Raw genomic sequence first — 24,438 nt, 5'->3', positions numbered from 1 at the left:
CTTCACCACAGGGGTTGATGAGCTTCAAAAAATATAAATAGGCAAAAGATGTGGAGGGGTAGGTGGGACAGTTATTAGATTAAAGCGGCCATCTCAAGACAAGTAAGAGGCCTGCCTGGATTTAAAAAAAAAAAAAAAAAAAAAAAAAAAAATTATAAATGGTGATTGTTGTGTTCATTTGCACTCATGCACTATTGCTTTTGACACGGTACAGAGGGGAATCCACCACTGACGACACCTGTGTGAACCAATGTACAACCCCTCCAGACGCCCCCTCAGGGCTAATATGATTTCAACAGAATGTGTAGAAAGCTCAAAGCATTGGGGATTGGTCATCACTGAAGTGCATTTTTTGGAGAGCAACACAAATTACAGAACAGAAAGAAATTAATTGTAGTTCCGAGGTAACAGTAATAGCCTTTACATTTCCATTGGATCATCACATTCATGGTGTCCTTGTTAGGTCATGAGGATAGGTCACATCCCAAGACCACTTTGTCACCAGCGAGGCTTGAACAAAATCAATACACATTAGTTCAGAATCTGACAGTGTGTGTGTGTGGGGGGGGGGGGGGGGGGGGGGGGGGATGATCAGGCTCCTCTGGGGTCATCACAGCAACTTTTTCCAAACTTTCTTCCTCTCCTTTCACAATTTTTGATAGCAGATCCACTTTTGCAACTTCTGATGGCAGAGATTTTTGCAATGGCTTATGCAGTGTGGGCAGGGTGACACTAAACTGATGAACATGAGAGATGGTGATACATACAATGGACACACAAAGATGGGTGCTTTACAAGGATGATCTACATAGGATCTCCTGAGCAGCAGGATGACACTACCAAAGCATAAGCATCAGAAACATCTCATGGGCTGTAGAACGTAAAGTTTCACATCACACCTGTACACTATAATTTTTTTCGGAAAGACATTTTCTTCAAAAGCTAAGAAGGAAGCCCCTGTACCCATTTATCCTTGGGACCTTATTTTGTATGTGTGTGATAAAATGTATGCTTCACCATGCTAGAGTAGCCTGTAGTTCCTCGTCTGTCTAAAGTGTAAGGTCTTTGTGTGAAAGATAGCTCCCTGTACCATATTCAAAGTTTTGTGTGCAGCAATAGTCACTGGTATGTCACCCAGTCAGTCATATGTCTGAAGAGCTTGAGATTGTGCAGCAGTACAGGCTTCAATCTACAGTGATCCATTGCACATTTTCTCAATGAGTCAACTTCTCCAAATTTATATTCTCAGTTTTCCACTAAAAGTAATTTTTCCATACCTGTAAAAGTATCTCCAGCTCTTATAGTACATCCAAGGTATTGAATAAATTGTTTTGCTCCCAGCTGTCTGATTTGTCCTCCTTCAAACAGGGTAGTCAGGGACTGCAGCAAGATTGTAACTGTCCACATTGAAATATATAGATCTAGCTGTTAAGAAAGCTGGATCATGACAGACATTTCTTGGTTTAATCTGATAAAGTTTAAGCATGAAACGACTGACATCACCCACTCTGATCACGCATTCTGCAAAGATCACCTGGCACAATGGTCGTTGCAGGTAATGCCAGTGCCCCAAGAAGAGAGGCAGCTACTTCTTGGCACGTGTGGGAAGCTAGCAGCTGAGGCATCAGAAGTGTGTTCTCTGTGATGCCAGGGCACTCGGCCAAGAGGGTATATTAATTAACCTACCACATCGAATTGGCTACCACAATGTTTTTTAAGTGTATATTGCATGCTACATAGTTATTGTTTGCACACTATCAGTAAAACTTTAGGCAATTGGTGCTATTTAAGGTGTCTGTTCCCTACTCTATCAACCCCACTAGAAAATTTAGAAGATGGAAACCCAAAAGAGGATCCAACATTACTTCATCCAAAAAACTGATGTAAAGGAAATAGGTCACAATCTGAATGTAAGAAACTATAACCTAAAGAAATAGCTGGGTCTACAATAAAGACTGCCACCATGGGATACAGAGTATGAGAAGTAAGGAAGTATCTTGACAAAACTTGAAATTAGTAAAGAAGGTTACAAGCATCAACTTTACAATAGTTGCGCACTGGGAAATACGCATAAATAACTGTAAAAAAAAAAAAAAAAAAAAAAAAAACTTTACAATTATTGGAGAATTAATCCACGCAGATTTCATCGGAGTATTTTAGTGACAACTTCAGGACATTTTATTTCTGAAATGTCAAAATAAAGTATGTGATGCACTTCATTTTTAAATTAATCTCAAACCAACAAATATGTTATTACACAACTTAGATGTGATGGAAGAAAATAATTTAATAATAAGAAAGTCAATTAATTTGCCTTTGTGAGGCAACAAAGTTACTGATCCCACTACCCTTCAACAAAATGGTGTAGCAGGACACAAAAATAGAACTGTAAAGTTGCACATTCAATGTTGAACTCAGAAAAACAACTACCGTATTTACTCGAATCTAAGCCGCACTTTTTTCCGGTTTTCGTAATCCAAAAAACCGCCTGCGGCTTAGAATCGAGTGCAAAGCAAGCGGAAGTTATGAAAAATGTTGGTACATGCCGCCACAACTAACTTCTGCCGTCGAATATATGCTTTGTAGGCACAAAGATAAATACTGGCGCCAAAACCTCTGCGTCAATAAATAAATTAAAAAAAAAAAAGTTGAAGACGAGCTTTTTTTCTCCGCCGCGAGTTTCGACCACTGCATTTTCATACATTATTCAACGAAGTAAATACAAATTCCATATTGTTCATCTTCGAATGTAGCACAATTTCAGTGTACTACGAAAATTTGACTGGCAAGACTGTTTGGGATGTTTGTCAATATGGCCAACTCTATGTTCTGAATTTTTTCCTATCTGTGAGAAGAGATGGTTGCTAATAGGAACCTGATGAAATTTGAATCACATACAGTATTCTCTTCACCATAAGAATAATACAAATATAAACATTTTGCCACGTATTGTTTCGTGTTTGCTGCTATCTCATTTAAATCCTGTCTGCCTAATAAACTACGAAACTAGAGTGAGACAACAGCAAAACGCGGAAGAATATATGTATCGTGTCATGTTTATATTCGTATTATTCTTATGCCTAATAGTGATACAGTCAGAAATGAAGCAGGGCAAGTGACTAGATTTTTAAATCTAAGATGACTAATTTCTGTGCAGAATTTGATGTAATAAAGAAGCGGCCGCAAAGATTTTCAAACGGAGAAAAATTTTCGCCCAACTCTCATTCAGAACATGTTCTATCATACGCAGTCTATTATTTGATTCTTGTTGATCATTATCAAAGAAAGCAGCAGTGTAAGTAACAACAAATAGCAGTCTCTTGCCATTGTTTCGCTAATGAGATGATCCCTCTCTTTTTTTTAATTGTACGCGGCGGTAGCGCGCACAAAAGCAAGCCATGCCGCAAGCCGCGACAGGCCGTAAACACGCACTATCAGAATGCGACAAACAATGCATGACAGTGCAGTAATGCATTTTCAGCTTAAGAGTGATGCAAACACCTATAACAAAGAAAACGGCATTTATCAGATCAAAGCAAAATAAGCAATCGATTCAAACCAGACGAAGCACGTGAAAAAGGAAGGGCACCCGTATAAATACGGACGGAGCGCCTGACGCATAGCAATGGCTACGTGGTGAAGCTTAACTGCTAAGCTTACGACTCGAACCAAACTACTGTGGCTGTATCGTCATTCATTCGACCTAAATTGTGTCTCATATTACAATGGACCAACTTTGTTTCGATTTGGAGGTGCGGCCTACAACTTTTCTCTCACCTTGAATTTCAAGTCTCAAATTTCAGGTGCGGCTTAGATTCGGGAATTTTTTTTTCCTTTATTTCGAGTCTCATTTTTCAGGTGCGGCTTAGATTCGAGTAAATACGGTAGATGGATTGTAGACAAATGCTTGCTATACTGTATGCTGCATTTCATATTGTACTACATATCCAGTTCCAAACAGAACACATTATGAGTTACAGTACGATTGACCACTAGGAAAACTTGACCATATCAGAATTTTTGGCATATTTCTTGTGTTTTTATAAGCAAACAATTATGTTTTATGTCTGATGATAAGGCTTCTGGTTCAATCTGGAAGTCTGCTCAGCAGTTCATATCTTCTTACTGAAGTCTATGTATGTAGAGATGCAAACTGGAACCTCACTTCCTGGACCTGGACTTTGATTTACAGCTATGTGTCCTTGTTTAAGGTTATTCTGCCTCTGTTCATTGGTCCTGATTTGACATAACATTACTTGCAATTATAATGTTCACCCTTTAATCAATTTTCAGACTCTGAATTATCACTGACTTCAGCAAACGCACACAAATTTTGTGGCTGTGACCTGGCTAGTTTGTGTAGGGCTGTGATAAAATATCAGAGCCAAGGATAAATTTAGGGTTTGGATTTCTTTTAAAAGGAAAGGGGTATGAGTCACAATATAAAATGTAAGCCACAAGTAATACATAATTTCCTTAGCAAGCACATTGAACTTTATGTCTCTAGGGAACAATTCCCAGATCCAAAATGATCTGTAGTGGTAAGAGAAGCAGAAGACAGCAAATTTCATAGGCTGTTTGCATCCACAGGAATTCAGACTCAAGGAAAAATTGGAACTTCATGAAAACAGAAATTCTACATTTTTTGAAGACAATAAAAAGGAGAACAAAAAATTATGATGAAAACCAACCTGGATAGAAAGTGATGAATTCTTGACGCTAATAAAAGTTTGTGTTGACGAACTAAGATCCAAATTGTTTTGCAAAGAGAGGAAAATATGAATGCAAACTAGCAGTTCAGAAATTGAGTCTCTATAGAGAAAAGTTTTCATTTAGATTAACACACTAAGAACGCCGAAGTATTGCAAAAACTCTGGGTTCAAAGTCAAAAAGTTGAAACCAGTCGAAGTCCTCATTTAATTGTGATTGGTTGCAAAAAGGTTATATTCAGAAAGCAGAAACTGATGATGGTACATTTAGTACTGTTTTACATCACATTGTTCAAACTTTGCACAAGCAATAGCTGCTTCACAGAAGATGCTCATCGAACACTTTTTTTTCTTTTCTTCTTCTTTTTTTTTATGTAAGGCCTGAAGATGAAGTATATACAGAACAATTCAGTTTGGTATATAAGAGAGTTTCACTTTAAAAAGACTGTTTATGGACTGAAAGCACCACATAGCTCGAGCAGCATTGTATGAAAGTCAGGAAGAAAGTGGATTTTCAAAACGCAATGTAAATAGACTTTAAACCATGTATATATGTGAGAGTTTCTCACTCTCCGAGAGCTTTTGCAAGTAATATATGTCATGTAAACAATTTTGAAAGTCAGCTCACTGACAGTGTCCAAGTGTGGGGCAAGATTTCAAACAACTGCCCTCTGCAAGTTTAGATATCTGAAGTACACAGTAACCTCCATCTCTTGAGAGCTTCATGCCGTAGCTCTCAGACAAGAAAAATTACACCGGCATTATATGAACGCATGGTGTCTGTTCCTACGAAAGAACAGATACCTTGCAGATCCCACATCTGCGAAACACTATATGGAAATTGAAAGGGGGATCACTGCTGTCAGTTGCAGCAGGACATTAAACTGAATCAGTGGTGATGAGCAAAAATGTGTACCAGACCCAGATTTGAACCCAGGAACTCCTGCTTACTAAGCAAGTCGGTAACCACTGCGCCATTCAGGACACAGCTTTATTGCAACTGCATGGACTATCTCGGTACGCCTTGTGTCTGATCCACATTCCCACCGAGCACCACCTATCCACAGTCCCTGTCCCTGGACAGGGTCGTTCCCAGGTTCGAATCCTGGTCCAGTACACATTTTTGCTCCTCGCCACTGATTCCACTTAATGTCCCGCTGCAGCTGACAGTATGATCCTCCTTCCATTTATATATACTGGCACTGTGAGGAGAGCTGAGAGTTCCTGGAGAATGCTGAGGAGCCACACTGTGTCCCAGATTTGTGCCATATTTCAGTTTGTACGTTGCACATCTTGGTAATATATTTTGCCATACTCAATAAAAATACCCTTGACACTGCACATTTTGAGCCACAATATGTGGCCATGGCATTTTTATGAGTGAAGAAATCACCCATTTTATTTCCTAAACAAACAACACGAGAATTTAGCCTATTTCGAAAGTTCTAGACTAAACATTGCTACTCAGCAAATAACATATAAAAACATCATAGACATATTAAATAGAATTAACAAATGAAAACAAAGAAATTGCCATTGAAGAGACCAGAATGAATATTAATATGAAAATGAGAAAGAAAGCCTAGCATGCTGCCCATTGTACCACATTAATGATTTGCTCTGCACACATGTACCAGCATTGTTGGGACAGCTGTAACTACTGTCATGATGGATACGCACAGTGAGTGAATGTCAGCAATGTGTTGGCAAAAGAAGTAATGCAAGAAGCTGTCTGGAATCAGACTTCAGACAATGTTGTGCATCCAGTTAGTTTGTACAAGGAAAGATTGTTGGTTACAATGGCTACAGTTTTTAACATCTAAATAGAAGAAGTTTACCAGAATATCTACACATCAAGGAATCAAGCAAAGTTGTTTTATGGCATAGATTAAATAACATAGAGAAACAAGTGACATTATGTTTGAAAGTAATTGTTTTAGATCTCAGAAAATTGCCATCTGACTTCAAGTAATACAGCTTTAATGTACCTATAATCTTACACAATGTGATATTTATTGGTTATAGTATTAAGGGGATGTTGAAGACAAACATTCAGGAATTTATGAATGGTTTCTTAAGCCAACACAAATAAAAATTTTGAAATAAACTTATGTCTGGAACTGTTTCATTTATCAAGTATCTGCCCTATTTAACTTTTGAACATCATCAATAGGAATAAAGATGAAATTGGTGTAATGTCACTTCATAATTATTGTTATTTTGCCAAATATTAAAGAGCATAAATGTAGCTGATAATAAAAATATTAGTGTCACAAGCAGTCTGCCTTTAACACTATTTGATTTACACATACTAGTATCTAGATTGGCAATTTTGGGCCCACTTATAAAGAGTATTTTTGTCCATCTCTGTTGCTGCCATTATCAAAAAATTTTGATATTGTTGTGGCTTTTTCATCACTAGGTCTACAATGAGATTCTTGTATGCTCCAAAATCATCCCACCACCTAATCTGCTCCCTTATCCAACATGAACATAGATGTTTACGTTTTTTCTTTGCCACTACAAGTATTAAGAGTGCAGCTGCAGCCCGAAAGTCTTCCATCACAACCTCTTCCTTCATGCACAGAACTAAGACAGAAAAATCTCACAGCGAGTAACCTCTCAGCTCTCACACACACTCACCTTGCCGTCTGTAGACACTTCTGACATTGTTCTCGCAAGACTTTTAGACTCTTGCAGAAAGTAATGTACTGTTGTTGTGGCTGTTGTGGTCTTCAGTCCTGAGACTGGTTTGATGCAGCTCTCCATGCTACTCTATCCTGTGCAAGCTTCTTCATCTCCCAGTATCTACTGCAACCTACATCCTTCTGAATCTGCTTAGTGTATTCATCTCTTGGTCTCCCTCTACGATTTTTACCCTCCACACTGCCCTCCAATGCTAAATTTGTGATCCCTTGATGCCTCAAAACATGTCCTACCAACCGATCCCTTCTTCTAGTCAAGTTGTGCCACAAACTTCTCTTCTCCCCAATCCTATTCAATACTTCCTCATTAGTTATGTGATCTACCCATCTGATCTTCAGCATTCTTCTGTAGCATCACATTTCGAAAGCTTCTATTCTCTTCTTGTCCAAACTAGTTATCGTCCATGTTTCACTTCCATACATGGCTACACTCCATACAAATACTTTCAGAAATGACTTCCTGACACTTAAATCTATACTCGATGTTAACAAATTCCTCTTCTTGAAAAACGCTTTCCTTGCCATTGCCAGTCTACATTTTATATCCTCTCTACTTCAACCATCATCAGTTATTTTACTCCCTAAATAGTAAAACTCCTTTACTACTTTAAGTAGTCTCATTTCCTAATCTAATTCCCTCAGCATCACCCGACTTAATTTGACTACATTCCATTATCCTCGTTTTATTTTTGTTGATGTTCATCTTATATCCTCCTTTCAAGACACTGTCCATTCCGTTCAACTGCTCTTCCAAGTCCTTTGCTGTCTCTGACAGAATTACAATGTCATCGGCGAACCTCAAAGTTTTTACTTCTTCTCCATGAATTTTAATACCTACTCCAAATTTTTCTTTTGTTTCCTTTACTGCTTGTTCAATATACAGATTGAATAACATCGGGGAGAGGCTATAACCCTGTCTCACTCCCTTCCCAACCGCTGCTTCCCTTTCATGCCCCTCGACTCTTATAACTGCCATCTGGTTTCTGTACAAACTGTAAATAGCCTTTCGCTCCCTGTATTTTACCCCTACCACCTTCAGAATTTGAAAGAGAGTATTCCAGTTAACATTGTCAAAAGCTTTCTCTAAGTCTACAAATGCTAGAAACGTAGGTTTGCCTTTCCTTAATCTTTCTTCTAAGATAAGTCGTAAGGTCAGTATTGCCTCACGTGTTCCAACATTTCTACGGAATCCAAACTGATCTTCCCCGAGGTCAGCTTCTACCAGTTTTTCCATTCGTCTGTAAAGAATTCGCGTTAGTATTTTGCAGCTGTGACTTATTAAACTGATAGTTCGGTAATTTTCACATCTGTCAACACCTGCTTTCTTTGGGATTGGAATTATTATATTCTTCTTGAAGTCTGAGGGTATTTCTCTTGTCTCATACATCGTGCTCACCAGATGGTAGAGTTTTGTCATGACTGACTCTCCCGAGGCCATCAGTAGTTCAAATGGAATGTTGTCTACTCCCGGGGCCTTGTTTCGACTGAGGTCTTTCAGTGCTCTGTCAAACTCTTCACGCAGTATCTTATCTCCCATTTCGTCTTCATCTACATCCTCTTCCATTTCCATAATATTGTCCTCAAGTACATCGTCCTTGTATAAACCCTCTATATACTCCTTCCACCTTTCTGCCTTCCCTTCTTTGCTTAGAACTGGGTTGCCATCTGAGCTCTTGATATTCATACAAGTGGTTCTCTTTTCTCCAAAGGTCTCTTTAATTTTCCTGTAGGCAGTATCTATCTTACCCCTAGCGAGATAAGCCTCTACATCCTTACATTTGTCCTCCAGCCATCCCTGCTTAGCCATTTTGCACTTCCTGTCGATATCATTTTTGAGACGTTTGTATTCCTTTTTGCCTACTTCATTTACTGCATTTTTATATTTTCTCCTTTCATCAATTAAATTCAATATTTCTTCTGTTACCCAAGGATTTCTATTAGCCTTCGTCTTTTTACCTACTTGATCCTCTGCTGCCTTCACTATTTCATCCCTCAGAGCTACCCATTCTTCTTCTACTGTATTTCTTTCCCCCATTCCTGTCAATTGTTCCCTTATGCTCTTCCTGAAACTCTCTACAACCTCTGGTTCTTTCAGTTTATCCAGGTCCCATCTCCTTAAATTCTCACCTTTTTGCAGTTTCTTCAGTTTCAATCTGCAGTTCATAACCAATAGATTGTGGTCAGAATCCACATCTGCCCCAGGAAATGTCTTACAATTTAAAACCTGGTTCCTAAATCTCTGTCTTAGCATTATATAATCTATCTGATACCTTTTAGTATCTCCAGGATTCTTCCATGTATACAACCTTCTTTTATGATTCTTGAACCAAGTGTTGGCTATGATTAAGTTATGCTCTGTGCAAAATTCTACAAGGCGGCTTCCTCTTTCATTCCTTCCCCCCAATCCATATTCACCTACTATGTTTCCTTCTCTCCCTTTTCCTACTGACGAATTCCAGTCACCCATGACTATTAAATTTTCGTCTCCCTTCACTACCTGAATAATTTCTTTTATCTCGTCATACATTTCATCTATTTCTTCATCATCTGCAGAGGTAGTTGGCATATAAACTTGTACTACTGTAGTAGGTGTGGGCTTCGTATCTATCTTGGCCACAATAATGTGTTCACTATGCTGTTTGTAGTAGCTAACCCGCACTCCTATTTTTTTATTCATTATTAAACTATGTACTATCAGACAGTAATTATCAGCTGAAATTTGCCCCTAGTGCAAACAATTTTGGAGTACTATTGGACAGTACCAAACTGTCTGAGAGCACAAAACTCTCATGCATTCCAGCCCTTATATAGCAATGTCCATATAACATAGTCTGATTGTTGGTAAGGACAAGTAGGCAACTGACATTTTTGTAAAGTTTTTACAACACGAACTCAAGAGAAATACAAGATGCGTCTAAAAAGCTCGGAAAATATTCTCAGTATTAGGAAACAAGAGTTACAAATAAATTAGTTTTACTGGCCTTCGTAGTTATCACCATTAGCTACAACACTTCAGACATAAGTTGTTAAGCTGTTGGAAACAGCTAACACTTCTTGCGGAATCACTAAGCACTCTGCCCACGCACTGTGGCTATCTGCAACATCTGTGAAGTATAAGCCTTTCAGGGCTAATTTGAGGCAGGGAAACAGAAATAATCCTGCTAGCACCAAATCCGGAGAATAAGGAGGGTGTTTAAGAACAGTCAACTTGATTTGAGAGAGAAAGTTGAGCATGAGGATCGCAGTGTGCATGCAGGTGTTGAAGAGGAAAGTCCACTCACCATTCCAGTTCAGTTCTGGATGAACCCACCATACGTGTTGCAGCAGCCATTTCATAACTCGCTTGTAAACTGTGTTGACTGTCACTTGGGTAGATATTCACAATAAATCGAGTCCTTGCTGTTGAAAAAGGCTATCATCATTATCATCGATTTTGTTAATTGACTTTATTTGGGAGGTGAGAAAAGATGAACACCATGTCACTGACTGTCACTTGATCTCCGGATCATATTGGTAGCACCAGACCTCATCTCTAATGGTTGTTTCCAAAAACTGTGGATTCCAATTAGACATTCCAATGAATTTTTCCAAATGTTTCCATCCAAGTTTGCTTCTGCTCATCTGTCAGTGTGTACACTACAAACTGGACACAAATCTTCCACTTTTTCAAATATTTGTGAGCAGTAGTGCTTTATTGTCTTTGTTTACCTTCAAGTCTTTTGTTATCATTTTCAAAGACAGCTGCATTTTGTTACCATCATTCGAAGTTGTCTAGGATTGTGCTTGTTGTCACTCGTCTAACGTGGCTCATCCTCAACACCATTCTTTCCACCTCTAAAGCATTTAACCCACTCAAACACACTTTTTACTCATTGCTTCAAAACATATGCTGTTACAAACATTTCAAAGTCTCTGTTTTTCCTAATTTGAAGCAGAACTTCATGTTAACACATGGCACAGTTTTTGTGCTACATTTTGTAATGACAAAAGTTCTCACACAGACCTGTTAACTTGGTTGCACTTTTCATAACTGCTTCACTTCAGTGATTTGCATTATAAGGGGCACTTATTGACATGCATTTCAATGGATGTTAGAAGGGACCTCATCCTAACCAGCGCAGTTTTTAACGTATGGGACCATGCACCAAATTTTTCAGTTGCACTTTGTATACACAAAATACTGGAAGATTTTGTCTGGCAGAGTCCAATACAATGCAAATTCTCACTGAACACAGGGAAATACTAAAAAATGGAGGAGATTCAAACTCTGTCTCGTATTATGAGACAACTGCAGTTCTTGTGTACTAGTAACAGCTCATCCAAACATCAATCTTGCAGTGAATGAAGCTGCTTGAGCAAAGGGAAAACAGACAACTATGGACTGGAACAGAATGAAACATATTTCACTCTCTGAAAGATGCATTGAAAGATAGCATTATTGATGACACAGAAGGTGGCTTGAGTATCTACAATGATGCTGATTTTGCTGGTGATGTGTACATATGGTGTGCAACAACTTCCATTGTGGCAAAGTACTGTGGTGTGGCCAGTCACCGTGGCTTACTTCAAAAAGCAGAAAGCCGAAGAATTAATCTAGTAAGACACTATCCGAATTACTTGAAATGCTAGAATAGGCTCCAGATTAATAAAGCTAGGCTAGTGTCTCACAACTAGTAGAAAACCCCTGCATATCTCTGACAGTCAAAACAATATACAGGTTGAACACTTCTTTGTTTATGAGAGGTTAATGAATGGTGAAATTATTTTGATACATACTACTGGAAAGAATCAGTTGGCTATCTTCTGACACTTTACCATGTTTCGTATAATTTGCAGAAATTGGCATGTAGGAAGTCATATGGTACTTCTTCATTTGTGTATTTTATCCTTTTCGGAGGATGTCTTATCATGAAACGCAAAAATTGTTGAAGATTCGCTGTAATCCACATGCTAATCTCAAATATCATTGACTTTATGAAAAATTTTGAAACTTTATTAGGTGTTTGAACCCCTAAGTTTATGTTGGTAACGCCTGCCACCAGCAGTCATGGAAAGTTAAGATGGTGGAATAGCTGATTTCTGTAGCAAATGACTTAACAATGTTTTTGTTTTGATTGTGGGAGAATTATTGAGTATTTAAAGTAAAAATAACATTAACAACACAAGCCAGAGCATGATCAAACTGAAGTTTTGGAGAAACTATGTTTGCAGGAGTAAATATACACAAAAAGTGTAGCAAGTGACTAACAAGGAGTTTTCATTAATTGCTTCTGTTGCATTTTGGCATTTCTGTTATTGATATGCATACTGCAGGGCTCTACACAAATAAACAGACAATGGAAAATGGGAGTATCAGCTTTCAAGTTAACATAGGCTTTTAGCTACACTACAAATCAGTCTGTCACCTCCATTATGACTCCACTTGTGCATTCGTTGGCTTCACTGACTCAACCAAATCGTGATCTTTCATCTTAACCTCAACCTCGAATTAGGCTAAAGATCTGATTATAAGCACGATGTACATTTTGCCTTTGAGACATTATTTTTCAACACAGACAGTGCAAGAGTGATGTGTAGAACAAGAGAACCTCGGTCAATGGCAAAAACAGAAAAATGAAGAAATGGATGTTCACACAATGCAAGTAATTTGTATAATTTTGTTATACGAGGGGGACCCAAAAATAACCAGAATTTCTTTCTAGAAAGCATATACTTTATTGTTTTCAAATACAGCCTTAATCTCCTTTGAAGTACTCTCCATTAGCATTAATACACTTTTCCAAACGTTCATTCCAGTATTCGAAGCACCTTTTAAATTTGTCCTCTTTGATACCTGCTAGCACTTTCATGACATTGCATTTTACGTCTTCCACATCCGCAAAACGCTTCCCTCTCAAGTATCTTTTCATCCTCGGGAATAGGAAGAAGTCCGAGGGTGCTAAATCCCGCGAATAGGGCGCGTGGGTCAAGGTAGTTGTCTACGTTGAGGCCAAAAACTGGTGAACGCTTGGAGCCGTGTGCGCGGGAGCATTGTCGTGATGCAGGAATCACACGTCAGAATCCAACAAAGCCGGACGTTTTCGCGACAAACTTCTGTGAAGCTGTTTCATAACCTCCAAATAGAATTGTTGGTTTACTGTCTGGTTTTCAGGGACAAATTCAGAGTGTACGATCCCCTTGATGTCAAAAAAACAGATCAACATCGTTTTCACTTGTCGAGCTTTTTTTGGTCGAGGTGAGCCAGGTGACTTCCATTGTGATGACTGTTGTTTACTTTCTGGATCGTACCCATAGCACCATGACTCATCACCTGTAATGATTTTGTTGAAAAAAATGTGGATCATCTTTGAACGCGTCCTTCATTTCGAGGCAGGCTTGAACGCAACGATCCCTTTGATCTCCGATAACAAGCTTCGGCACGAATTTTGCTGCCACTCTTCACATCCCCAAATCGATGGTCAAGATGCGCTGAATTGAGCTACAGGACAAACCGGACTAGTTCTCGAGTTGGTCGACTGTCCTGTGTCGATCTTCACTGATGAGATCACGGATTCTGTCGATGTTGTCTTCTCTTCGAGCAGTTGAAGGTCAATCGGAACGGGGCTGATCTTCAACCACCATTTCTCCCTTTTTAAACTGAGAAAACCAATTGTACACTTGCGTTTTGCTAAGAGCATGGACTTTGTAGGCTGTCTGAATCATCGCAACAGTTTCTGCTGCGTTCTTGCCGAGCAAGAAACAAAACTTCACTGCCGCACGTTGTGTCACGTCTGCGCTGTACGCACATTCAAAAAACTGTCAAAGAAACCACACTTCTCACTGCTGGGTGACGCCGTGTGACAGGATGACTCAGCAGAGCTCCTACTACAACCCTCTGGAGGCACAACCTGCTACTACAAGTACGTGATGTGCAGCATTACGATTCCGGTTACTTTTGGGTCCCCCTCGTGTATCAACAAATGTAGAAACCAAATGGGTATCCCATTAATAAATATTCTTATATGAAACTTAGTCAAATTTAATAATTTTAGTACCAAAATCTATAATTTAGAAAGACAGAGGATACAATACCTTGTTGAACTTCTGCTTATGGCACTGTTCTGTCTTACAAGTGGAGTGCTATACATACATTGAGTATTTGGACCCACAGAACTAGAGCGCTGGTGCTTGGCTCCTAAGGGCACTGGGAGTGCTGATTTCCTGTCACAGCTTTGAGCCCTGTATAGCAGGAAGAACAAAACATGTATAAATGATGGATAACTAGTAGAAAAACTTACTGGCTGTATCACTTCCCAACATAACTCTTTCATATCTGCAAAATTACGCAAAAATGGTTGTTTCATAATAAAAATCATGACAACAAGCAATACTGACTCCAGCATCAGGGGATTCCCATATTTTCTTCTTATAAATAGAAACACTACTTGAAACAATATTACGAGAAGGAAAATTACTACTCACCATATAGTGGAGATACCGAGCCACAGGCAAGCACAACAAAAAGGCATTCACAATTATAGCTTTCGTCCATTAAGGCCTTCATCGACAAAACACAAACGCAAACACACACACGACTGGAGTCTCAGGCAATTGAAACCACACTGCGAGCAGCAGCGCCAGTGCATGAATGGGAGTGGTGATGCTGGGGGTAAGGAGGAGGCTGGGGTGGGGAGGGGGAGGGATAGTATGGTGGGGATGGTGGGCAATGAAGTGCTGCAAGTTAAGACAGAGGGCAGGGGAGAGGAAGACTGTGTGTGGTGGTGAATGATGACTGTGTAATGCTGGAATGGGAACAGGGAAAGGACTGGATGGGCGAGGACTGTGAGTAACGAAGGTTGAGGCCAGGAGGGTTTTGGGAACATAGGATGTTGGTGGGAAGGATTCATACGGCACAGGCTGTGAAGCAGTCATTGAAATGAAGGATATAATGTTTGGCAGTGTGTTCAGCAACAGGGTGGCCCACTTTTTTCCTGAGCACAGTTTGTTGGTGGCCATTCATGCGGACAGCCAGCTTGTTGGTAGTCATGCCCACATAGAATGCAGCACATTGGTTGCAGCTTAGCTTGTAGACCACATGACTGGTTTCACAGGTCTGGAGAAAAAAGGGTTTATTCTTACAATACAATACTTTTTCCTACTTTTCAACATAACCCACTTGAACATTTATGCACTTGTTCCAATGAGTCACAAGTTTTTTTATTCCACCTGCAAAGAACTCTTTATCTTGATGTTTGAACCAATTTTTCACAAACTTTTTCATGTCCTTGTTGTCCTGGAACCTCTTCCCATGTGATGCCTCCTTCAGTGCACCAAACAAATGGAAATCACTGGGTGCTAAATCAGGACTGTAAGGGAGGTGAGGCAGTACTTCCCAGCCCATTTTGTCGGTGGTTTCACCGGTTAGTTGAGCAACACCAGGATGTGCGTTGTCTTCCTGGAGAATCACACCTTCCCTCTGAGATCCATGACGTCTCTCTCTCATGGCTGGCTTCATCTTGTTTAAAAGCAAATATGAATAGTATTGGCCATTGTACGCTGCTCTTCGAAATAATCACGAAAACCTGGACATTCAGCATCCCAAAACACTGTCAACAGGACCTTTCCTGCTGACGCTTGGGATTTCCATTTTTTGTTGACATGTGAGTTGGTGTGCTTCCACTCCATGCTTTGTCTTTTTGATTCTGGCTCATAATAGGGAACCCAAGTTTCATCACAAGTTAAAATTTTGTTGAGGAAGTGCTCACCTTCTCTTTCATAATGTTCCTTTAGTTCTGTGCACACTCTCAAACTTCTTTCCTTGGGTAGGCATGCCAACTCCTTTAGCACCCATCCTGCACATGTTTTGCGGTACTTCAGCTTGTTACAGATAATTTTGTTAACTGTACCAATACTAACTTGAACCCTATCAACTATCATTTCCACAGTCACAGACGTCAACACAAACAATGTCATCAATTCGACTTTCAAGTGAGGGAATTGAAACTCCGACTGATCGGCTTGAATGGTGTTCTTCAGTCACGGAGTCACGACCATTTTTGAACTGCTCTACCCACTTGTAAAAATTTGCACGATTTCTACGACCTTCACCATAAACTTTAGACGATTTACAGCATATATTCACTGATTTCTCACCTTCAGCAACTAAAAAATGAATAACAGAACGTTTTTCAGCTATTGCGGATGTTTCAAGTGGACTCACCATCTTGAAATGTAATTTTGAGATTATAAACAAAACAATGTTGATACATCAGCTAATGAGGGCTCATCCCACTGATGCCAAGTTAAAGCCATAAAAGTACCCAACTTGCCCAAGTAACAGTTTTTTCCCCTGACCAATTTGTATCTTTAATTATTGAATGACTCTCGTATATTGTATAGGTTGGGTGGACGGGGGAATACCATTGTGGAAGGGGTGGGAAGGATAGTGGGCAGGATATTTCTCATTTCAGGAAACGATGAGAGGTAATCAATACCCTGGCAGATGATGTAATTCAGTTGCTCCAGTCCTGGGCGGTACCGAGTTACGGGACGAATGCTCGTCTGTGGCTGGACAATGGGACTTTGGGAGGTGGTGGGAGACTGGAAAGATAAGGCACAGGAGATTTGTTTTTGTACAAGGTTGGGAGGATAATTACAGTCAGTGAAGGTTTCACTGAGAACCTTGGTATATTTTGATGGGGATCACTGCAGATGTGGTGACCACGGGTGGCTCGGCTGTACAGAAGGGACTTCTTGGTATGGAATGGGTGGCAGCTGTCAAAGTGGAGGTATTGCTGATGGTTAGTAGGTTTGATATAGACTGAGGTACTGATGTAGCCATCTTTGTGGTGGAGGTCAACATCTACGAAGATGGCTTGTTAGGTTGAGCAGGACCAAGTGAAGCAAATGGGGGAGAAATTGAGGTTCTGAAGGAATGTGGATAGGGTTGTCCTCACCTTCGATCCAGATAGCACAGGTGTCATCAATGAATCTAAACCAGGTGAAGGGTTTAGGATTCTAGGTTTTTAGAAAGGATTCCCCTAGATGACCCATGAATAGGTTGACACAGGATGATGCCATGCAGGTGCCCATAGCCGTACCCTGGATTTGTTTGTAGGTAATGCCTTCAAAGGAGAAGTAATTGTGGGTGAGGATATAGTTGGTCATGGTGACTAGGAAGGAGGTTGTTGGTTCGAAATCCGTTGGGTGCTGGGAAAGGTAGTGCTCAACAGCAGCAAAAGGAATGTTAGTGTACAGGGGGTTGGTATCAACTGTGACGAACAAGGCACCATGTGGTAAAGGGTCAGGAACTGTGGAGAGTCTGTGGGGGGAAATGGTTGGTATCTTTTAGATAGGAGGGTAGGTTCTGGGTAATAGACTGAAGGTGTTGGTCTACGAGAGCAGAGATTCTCTCAGTGGGGGCACAGTAACCGGCCACAATGGGGTGCCCTGAGGGTTAAGTTTATCTGGCGGAGTCCTTCCGCCAGGTAATCCTTGCCGTTCAAAACAACAGTGCTGGACTACTTGAAAGATATTCATAAAAGTGATGATAAATCTTCCAAATTTGAAGGTGCAACTATTGTATAGGGTGCTGAATAAACAATATGGATGAATTGAAGCCTTCAATATCACCCATCGACTTTGAGCAACACATCAAACTTGTGGACATAAGCAACTCTTCAAACTAGGTAAAAACTAGGTACACTTCTGACCTCACACCTGTTGGCTTTGAAAATTCACAGTTCTCCCCTCACCTTTCAACCTAACTTTGACCTCAAAATGTCTACCTACATTCCAAAAAATAACAAGGACACAAAACAGTTATAGTCAGTGTCCTGTTCTCTCTCTATTTTTACACATTTGATGTCACATGTCACACTGGTCTATTATTGGTAGAATCAGCTGACTCAATGACATCGCACAAACGTATATTGAACAAAAAACATTTTGTTTATGAATGGTAACAATCTGAAGCACTGACCTTCGTCCACTTCCTATTTCACGGAGTGCCATTTTACTCACTCTTCAAACCTGCAATGAGAGGAGACCATTAACTTTATGGTATAAGTACACACAACCTAGCAATAAATTAAGACATCCAATGCTAGAAGGAGCTTCTGAATAACAAACAATGAACATAAACATTGGTTTGTTGTTAAATGCAGACTTCAGACAATAGTCATAAGTATATGGCAATTAAAATATATAACAAATTGTCTAAAAATGTGTCAATCAAGCCTGACAAATTGTTTAAAGAAAATGCACATACATTCTTGTTAACTAATCCATTCTATTCATCAGAAGAATTTTTAGAAATGCCCAATATCAACTTAAATATGTACGAATTTATTTTGTAAAATTAATAGGTTAAGTGAACTGATAAAGTCTATTGGATGTAATAATGCTGAATGACCAATAAAGAGTCTGAATTCATAGTCAAGAAGTAAATCTGCATACAAAATTAGGTTCTGGAAGACATTTATTATGCAGACGTTTTTTAGAGCATTGTGTGTTTAATGTTCCATTCTGTACATTATATCTATAATGATACCAGCTCCCTTTCCAAGTTTATGGGTGCATCAATATAATAACATTTTGATTTTATGGACTACCATGCTATAACAAATGTATTAAAGGTTTTGTCTCCAGAGCAAACACAGAAACTGTTTGCTATACACAGTTCGAGATTTTCTAATCTAATAATGATTTTAACTGAGAGCTGTATTAAGATCAATGAATGCAATCAAACAATTTGCTTTCTAGGACTTATATTAACATCAAACCAAAACTAAAGTAACATATGTATGGAAAACTTTTCTATTTATCATCAGCATACATATGCACGAACTGAAACAAAAGGTGACAATGCTACTTTTTTGAACCAGATTCCCACATATGGTGAAAGATAATTTATATGTTTCCTTATGGTCCTGGATGACTTCCTACTTAATCCTTGAATTACCTCCAAGAACAACCAGTCTTTAGTGAAGCAGGGAAACCTTTATTACTGGAAGCTAGTGAGTGGTTGTTGTTTCTGCTGCCACAAGGCATAGTTGATTCAAATATATATAATTGCAATGACTATTTTTGACAGAATCTTTCATATAAAACAATAAAAAAGCATGCCAGGAAATTCAAGGGCTGGTCACACATGTAAATCGTCATGAGGCTTACAATCTAAATCATATGTAAACAGATAAATGAGGTACAAGTTTTCAAATAATTCAGATCATGGTAGTAAAAATGGGTACATAACCAAACCATAATGTTTATATTCTAATTCATATAAAACACATTCTGTCAACAATCAATAAACCTGTAATACATATTATTTTCATAAGAATGTCTAAAATTAAACACATTTCACTAACAATTACACATTGTCGAAAAATATAGAAGTTCCAAAGACAAAGCTTTAGTTGATTTTTCAATTTAGTCTTATCCCCTGTGATCGATTTAATACAAACTGAATGTTTATTGTATACTTTTATGCTTGAACAATATACTCCTTTCTGTAACATGCCGAGAGTTTTTTTGTCTCTTAGTGAAGATTATGTTTACTCCTTGTGTCATGATCATGATATTCACTGTTCCTCCCATAAACTGTCTGATTATGTTCAAAAAGCATGCAAGTGAAAGAATGTACTGGCATGGTAGTGAGAAGATCCTCAGCTGTTTGAATAAATTTCTGTAAGGGCATCTAGGATGCACTCTACCCATAATTCTGATGACTCTTCTCTGCAATAAAGACTTTATATGCTCGTAACTTGTTTCCCCAGAACATGAAGCCAAACGTCGCAAGCGAATGGAAATATCAAAAGCATGCAGCTTTGATTGTATGTAAGTCACAAACACACGAAATTGAGTGAACGGCAAATGCTGCTGCATTCAGTCTTCTGCATAGACCCACAGTGCGAATTGACCAGTTTAGATTGTGGTTCATGTGCAATCCCACAAATTTGGACACTGAGAGACAGACCATTTGAAGTGAACCTATCTAGAGCTTCTTTGAATACATTGGACACAGAGTTATGTAGATTGCAGTTTGGTACTTTTTATCACTAGTAATGATTGTTTATCATCCACAAATGGGGTGAAGTGTGCTTTTCGTGTGTCATACAGCACGGCATATCATTGAGAAGGATTAGGAAAAGTAAGAGACCAAGCACCGAGACCTGTGGTACTCCACATTTCACTGTGCCCAAGTCAGAGCAGACAGATGCCATTGCAGAATTATTCAGTACTACCTTCTACCTTCTGTTATCTAGATATGATATGAGCCACATAGCCTACCTACTTTACCAAATAAGCCACAGTGCTCAGCCATCATAACTGGAATTTTGTTATCTACACAGTTGAATGCTTTAGATATATCACAAACATTCCGACTGATGACATTTCATCATTTATGGATTTGAGAGTTGGTTGACAAATGTAAAAATTGTGTGTTTAGTTGAAATATCCTTTTGGAATCCAAACTGCTGTTTGTTAAGCGTGTTCTGTTTATTAAGATGATCCATAATTCTCTTTAACGTATTTCTCTAGGATTTACGAAAGCCTTGTTAGCAATGAAACTGACCAGTACTTGGAAACCTCAGCTTTATCACCTTTTTTTTAGGAGTGGCTTAACAATTGCATTTTTGAGTTGTTAATTTATAGACTCATTACATTATGTGACAGAGAATTTTAAGAATAAAGTTGCAGTGGTGCTCGAGTACTTTTATTTTTCCATTTGGCTTAATATTTTATCAGTCTCATCGATTGTAATATGGGGTATTTGCAGCTGAGTAATTTTGTTCTGCACTATTTTTTGAAGAAGGTTCATGGTTTCAACCATTAGATCTTTTACCACCAATTGGATTCACTTCTGTTAAAAAATGGTTGCTGAAGATATTGAGAACTATATCACCCTCATCAACCATGCTTCCATTATGACACAGCCTGATACTGTTAGTACTTTCTGAAATTTTTTTCCTGTCTCCATTTTGACCAGCTACCAAGTAGTTTTGATTATATTATTTGATCTGTCAATTTCAGATTTAATAAACATGCTCTTGATCGTTTGATTACATTCTTTAGAATGCTACAGAATAATTTGCAGTGCTCCCTGTCCTGAGGTTTGTTAGAATTTCTTAGCAAAACAAAGCATTCTCTTTGTTTTGCAGGAAGTTTTGATTCCCTTAGTGGGCCACTGTTTCCTGTAACCACTAAGTTTGGTACTTCTTGGAATTCCCTTACAAAATACAGCTTCAGAAATGGTTACAAATTCATTTAGGAACAAGTTAAATTTATCACTTACATTTTTAGTGTTATATACTGTGTCCCATTCTAACCACTGCAAATGTCTGCTGAAGGCTTCCAGATTCTCACTGTCGAGTAGTCTACAATATCTACTGTTAAAACTATTCTTGTTAGTGGGGCTTCCATCATGGATTTTTAACTGCAGCCTATCATGGTCAGAAAAGCCATTTAAGATTTGTGTTACAGATATATTATCAATTCTGTTTCTGTCTACAAATATATCGTCAATCAGACTTGTGCAGTCCTTCGTCACTCTTGTGGCAAAGTCAACTCAGGTTAAAAGAGTGCATTAGATTCTCAAAATCTGTTCTACCACTATTACCAGTATGAAAATTTACATTAAAATCACCAAGGATGATTTGAAAACGAGAAAGTTAAAAGTGATTCTACATCCTTGTGAAATACTAACTTTCCTGGGGGAGCTCTATAAACAGTAATCACATAAGCAGGCAGAATATTAACATGGGGTTCAATGCAAAAAGCTTCAGAATGTTGATACACACAATAATTTTTTTATATCTACATACTTGCACACAATATTTTTCTACCATACATTACTCCACCTTTATTCATGAATAGGTCTATACCTTTCTGAATATAATGTACATAGGAAAAATATTTATATGCCACAAATAGCTTCATACTCAAGTAAGGAACCAGACTGATTCACCATTTACATCTAAACAAGATGCGCAAGTGTAAAATACAAAATAGTGTGTTACACTGTGGACTAAAACTGTACAAGAGCCTGCCACAACAAATTAGAGGTATAAACGACAATGTACTTTAGCTAAAACCTTAATAAACATTAAATAGCATTAAATGAACTTTTAAAATAGTACAAAAAAGCGTCTTAATGGCCTTGAATGTGCAATATTGAACTATATAAACTGGCTAGAAAGAAGTGCTGTACAGGACTAATTATACAACTTATAAAAATTATAATAAATTATATCATTTTAGTAAGAATGATTGCATTAACCACTGATAACATCCATAATTTTGGTCCAAGCTGCCGGAGTTGGCAATCATATGTGTGTGAGGTGTGCTTGCCTGTGTGCATTGGATGGTTTGTATTTCTCTTTTGCTGATGAAGGCTGTGACTGAAAGCTTTCTGTAAGTGTCTTAATTGCTCCTGTCTGCAACTTAACATGTGTTCTTTACGGTTAGCAGTAATCATAATACAATATACATTTTATCACTGATGAAGGAATAAACAAATCAATGAAGATTTTGCCTTCGATTCAAGTATTCAGTGTGGAGTTTTGCACTCTGATGCAAATGCACTTTAAAAGCTCTTACCCAGCAAAGTTTGATATGGAGAATCCCGCCACCAGACACGAAAATTACAAATTAACCTATCAAGGACTCCAACAGGTGTATCTGACGACCTACACCCAAGGATTAAAAATTCCTGTTAGCTATGTGATTAGTACCAGTGATCACTGTAAAGTTACATAATAAGTAATGTTTTATAAACAAGTTCTTGTGAAGCCATCTGAGACGGATGGGTAGTTTTCTCAACTGAAGAGAATCACATGAAACTGACTGGTGGGGAATTGAGGGCAAACAATCAAGAGAAACTTGAGTGGCTTCACATACTTTGAGTAACACCAGGTCGGAGGCACATTTAATCACTGTATAGGCAAACTGGGTATGTTTCTCAATAAAATTTACCTCACAGTGAACATATCTGTGTTATGGAAGTTTATTACAAAGAACAGTAGTGACACACAATGAAAGTTTCAAATGTGGAATGTATGTAGTACAGAATGTCATGCACACCCCATATATCCATTTGATAAACGGTGATAAAGGGCAGTAGATAAAGTTTTATTTTTGGAATTAATACTGAAAATCTGCCTTAAATTCACATTCAGTCCTGTACTCTGTCAAAATTTATACGCCGTACCAAAAACCGAACATAACACAATTAATTAAATTTGAAATTTTAGAGCCCCATACAAACAAAATGCTTTATGGGCTACCTCCAATCTAGTTTCAATGGAGGAAAAACACCATTAGCTATCCTGAATAAAAAAATTGCTTACCCACAGCACAAAGAATGGACCAGATTTCCCAATTACGGCAGTAAAGAAACAAATACGAAACATCGAACCACGCAACAATATTTCACAAATTCAACAACACGTCGAAGAAAAAGTACACAGTTAAAGTAACGAGTCGTCACAATTCATCTCTACGGTTGAAAATAAACAATATTCCACACTTCCCGGGCTTTTTCAACTACCATAACAAATGAAAATACGAACCAAAGATTATCTATTTCAAACAGTTTTTGCAGAAGTATCTCGAGATAGACTGGCTGTGCGTATTTGAAAAAAAAAAAAAAAAGAAAACTCTTGATATTCAAGAATTCAATTTTAAGCAGGTTCACATGATACAATTCGTTTTCACACACATAGGTCTCCGAAAATTTCACGTTATCATCTGATCCAAGTGCTGTAGGCTTACAATCTATGGTTCTAAAGTAGAACAATCAAATGAACGGCAAATGAGATAACAAATAACGTTTTAAAATTTTATTTTCAATTTGAACAGAAGAATAATTTGATATGCTTTTGAGTGACAAAAGCAATTAATAACATATATATTCATTTTCATTCAGTTTTGTTAAAATTTGCGGAAAATATACAAAATAAAATAAGTTGCTTTGCGTACTTTTGTTCGTCACGTAAACAACACACATTTGATCGTTTCTATTTATCCACAAGTTTTGAATT

The 24,438-nt window shown here is 38.4% G+C and overlaps 1 protein-coding gene across 1 annotated transcript in view; it reads right to left on the bottom strand.

The window, feature by feature from the left end:
* LOC126161552 (kinetochore protein NDC80 homolog) overlaps nucleotides 1-23,967 on the bottom strand; it is a 194,681-nt gene extending 170,714 nt beyond the window's left edge. Inside the window, exons 1-3 of the mRNA XM_049917486.1 lie at nucleotides 23,746-23,967; nucleotides 18,375-18,424; nucleotides 14,486-14,632 (exon numbers count right to left, since the gene is read on the bottom strand). Coding sequence (XP_049773443.1) covers nucleotides 14,486-14,632; nucleotides 18,375-18,406 — 179 coding nt within the window. The 5' untranslated portion in view covers nucleotides 18,407-18,424; nucleotides 23,746-23,967. The remainder of the gene's footprint in view (nucleotides 1-14,485; nucleotides 14,633-18,374; nucleotides 18,425-23,745) is intronic.
* Nucleotides 23,968-24,438: the final 471 nt, after the last annotated feature.

The sequence above is a fragment of the Schistocerca cancellata genome, chromosome 2 (assembly GCF_023864275.1).
Source record: "Schistocerca cancellata isolate TAMUIC-IGC-003103 chromosome 2, iqSchCanc2.1, whole genome shotgun sequence".
NCBI classification, from domain to species: domain Eukaryota; kingdom Metazoa; phylum Arthropoda; class Insecta; order Orthoptera; family Acrididae; genus Schistocerca; species Schistocerca cancellata.
The sequence above is the reverse complement of the archived record's forward strand: the minus strand, read 5'-3'. Positions and strand labels throughout refer to the sequence as shown.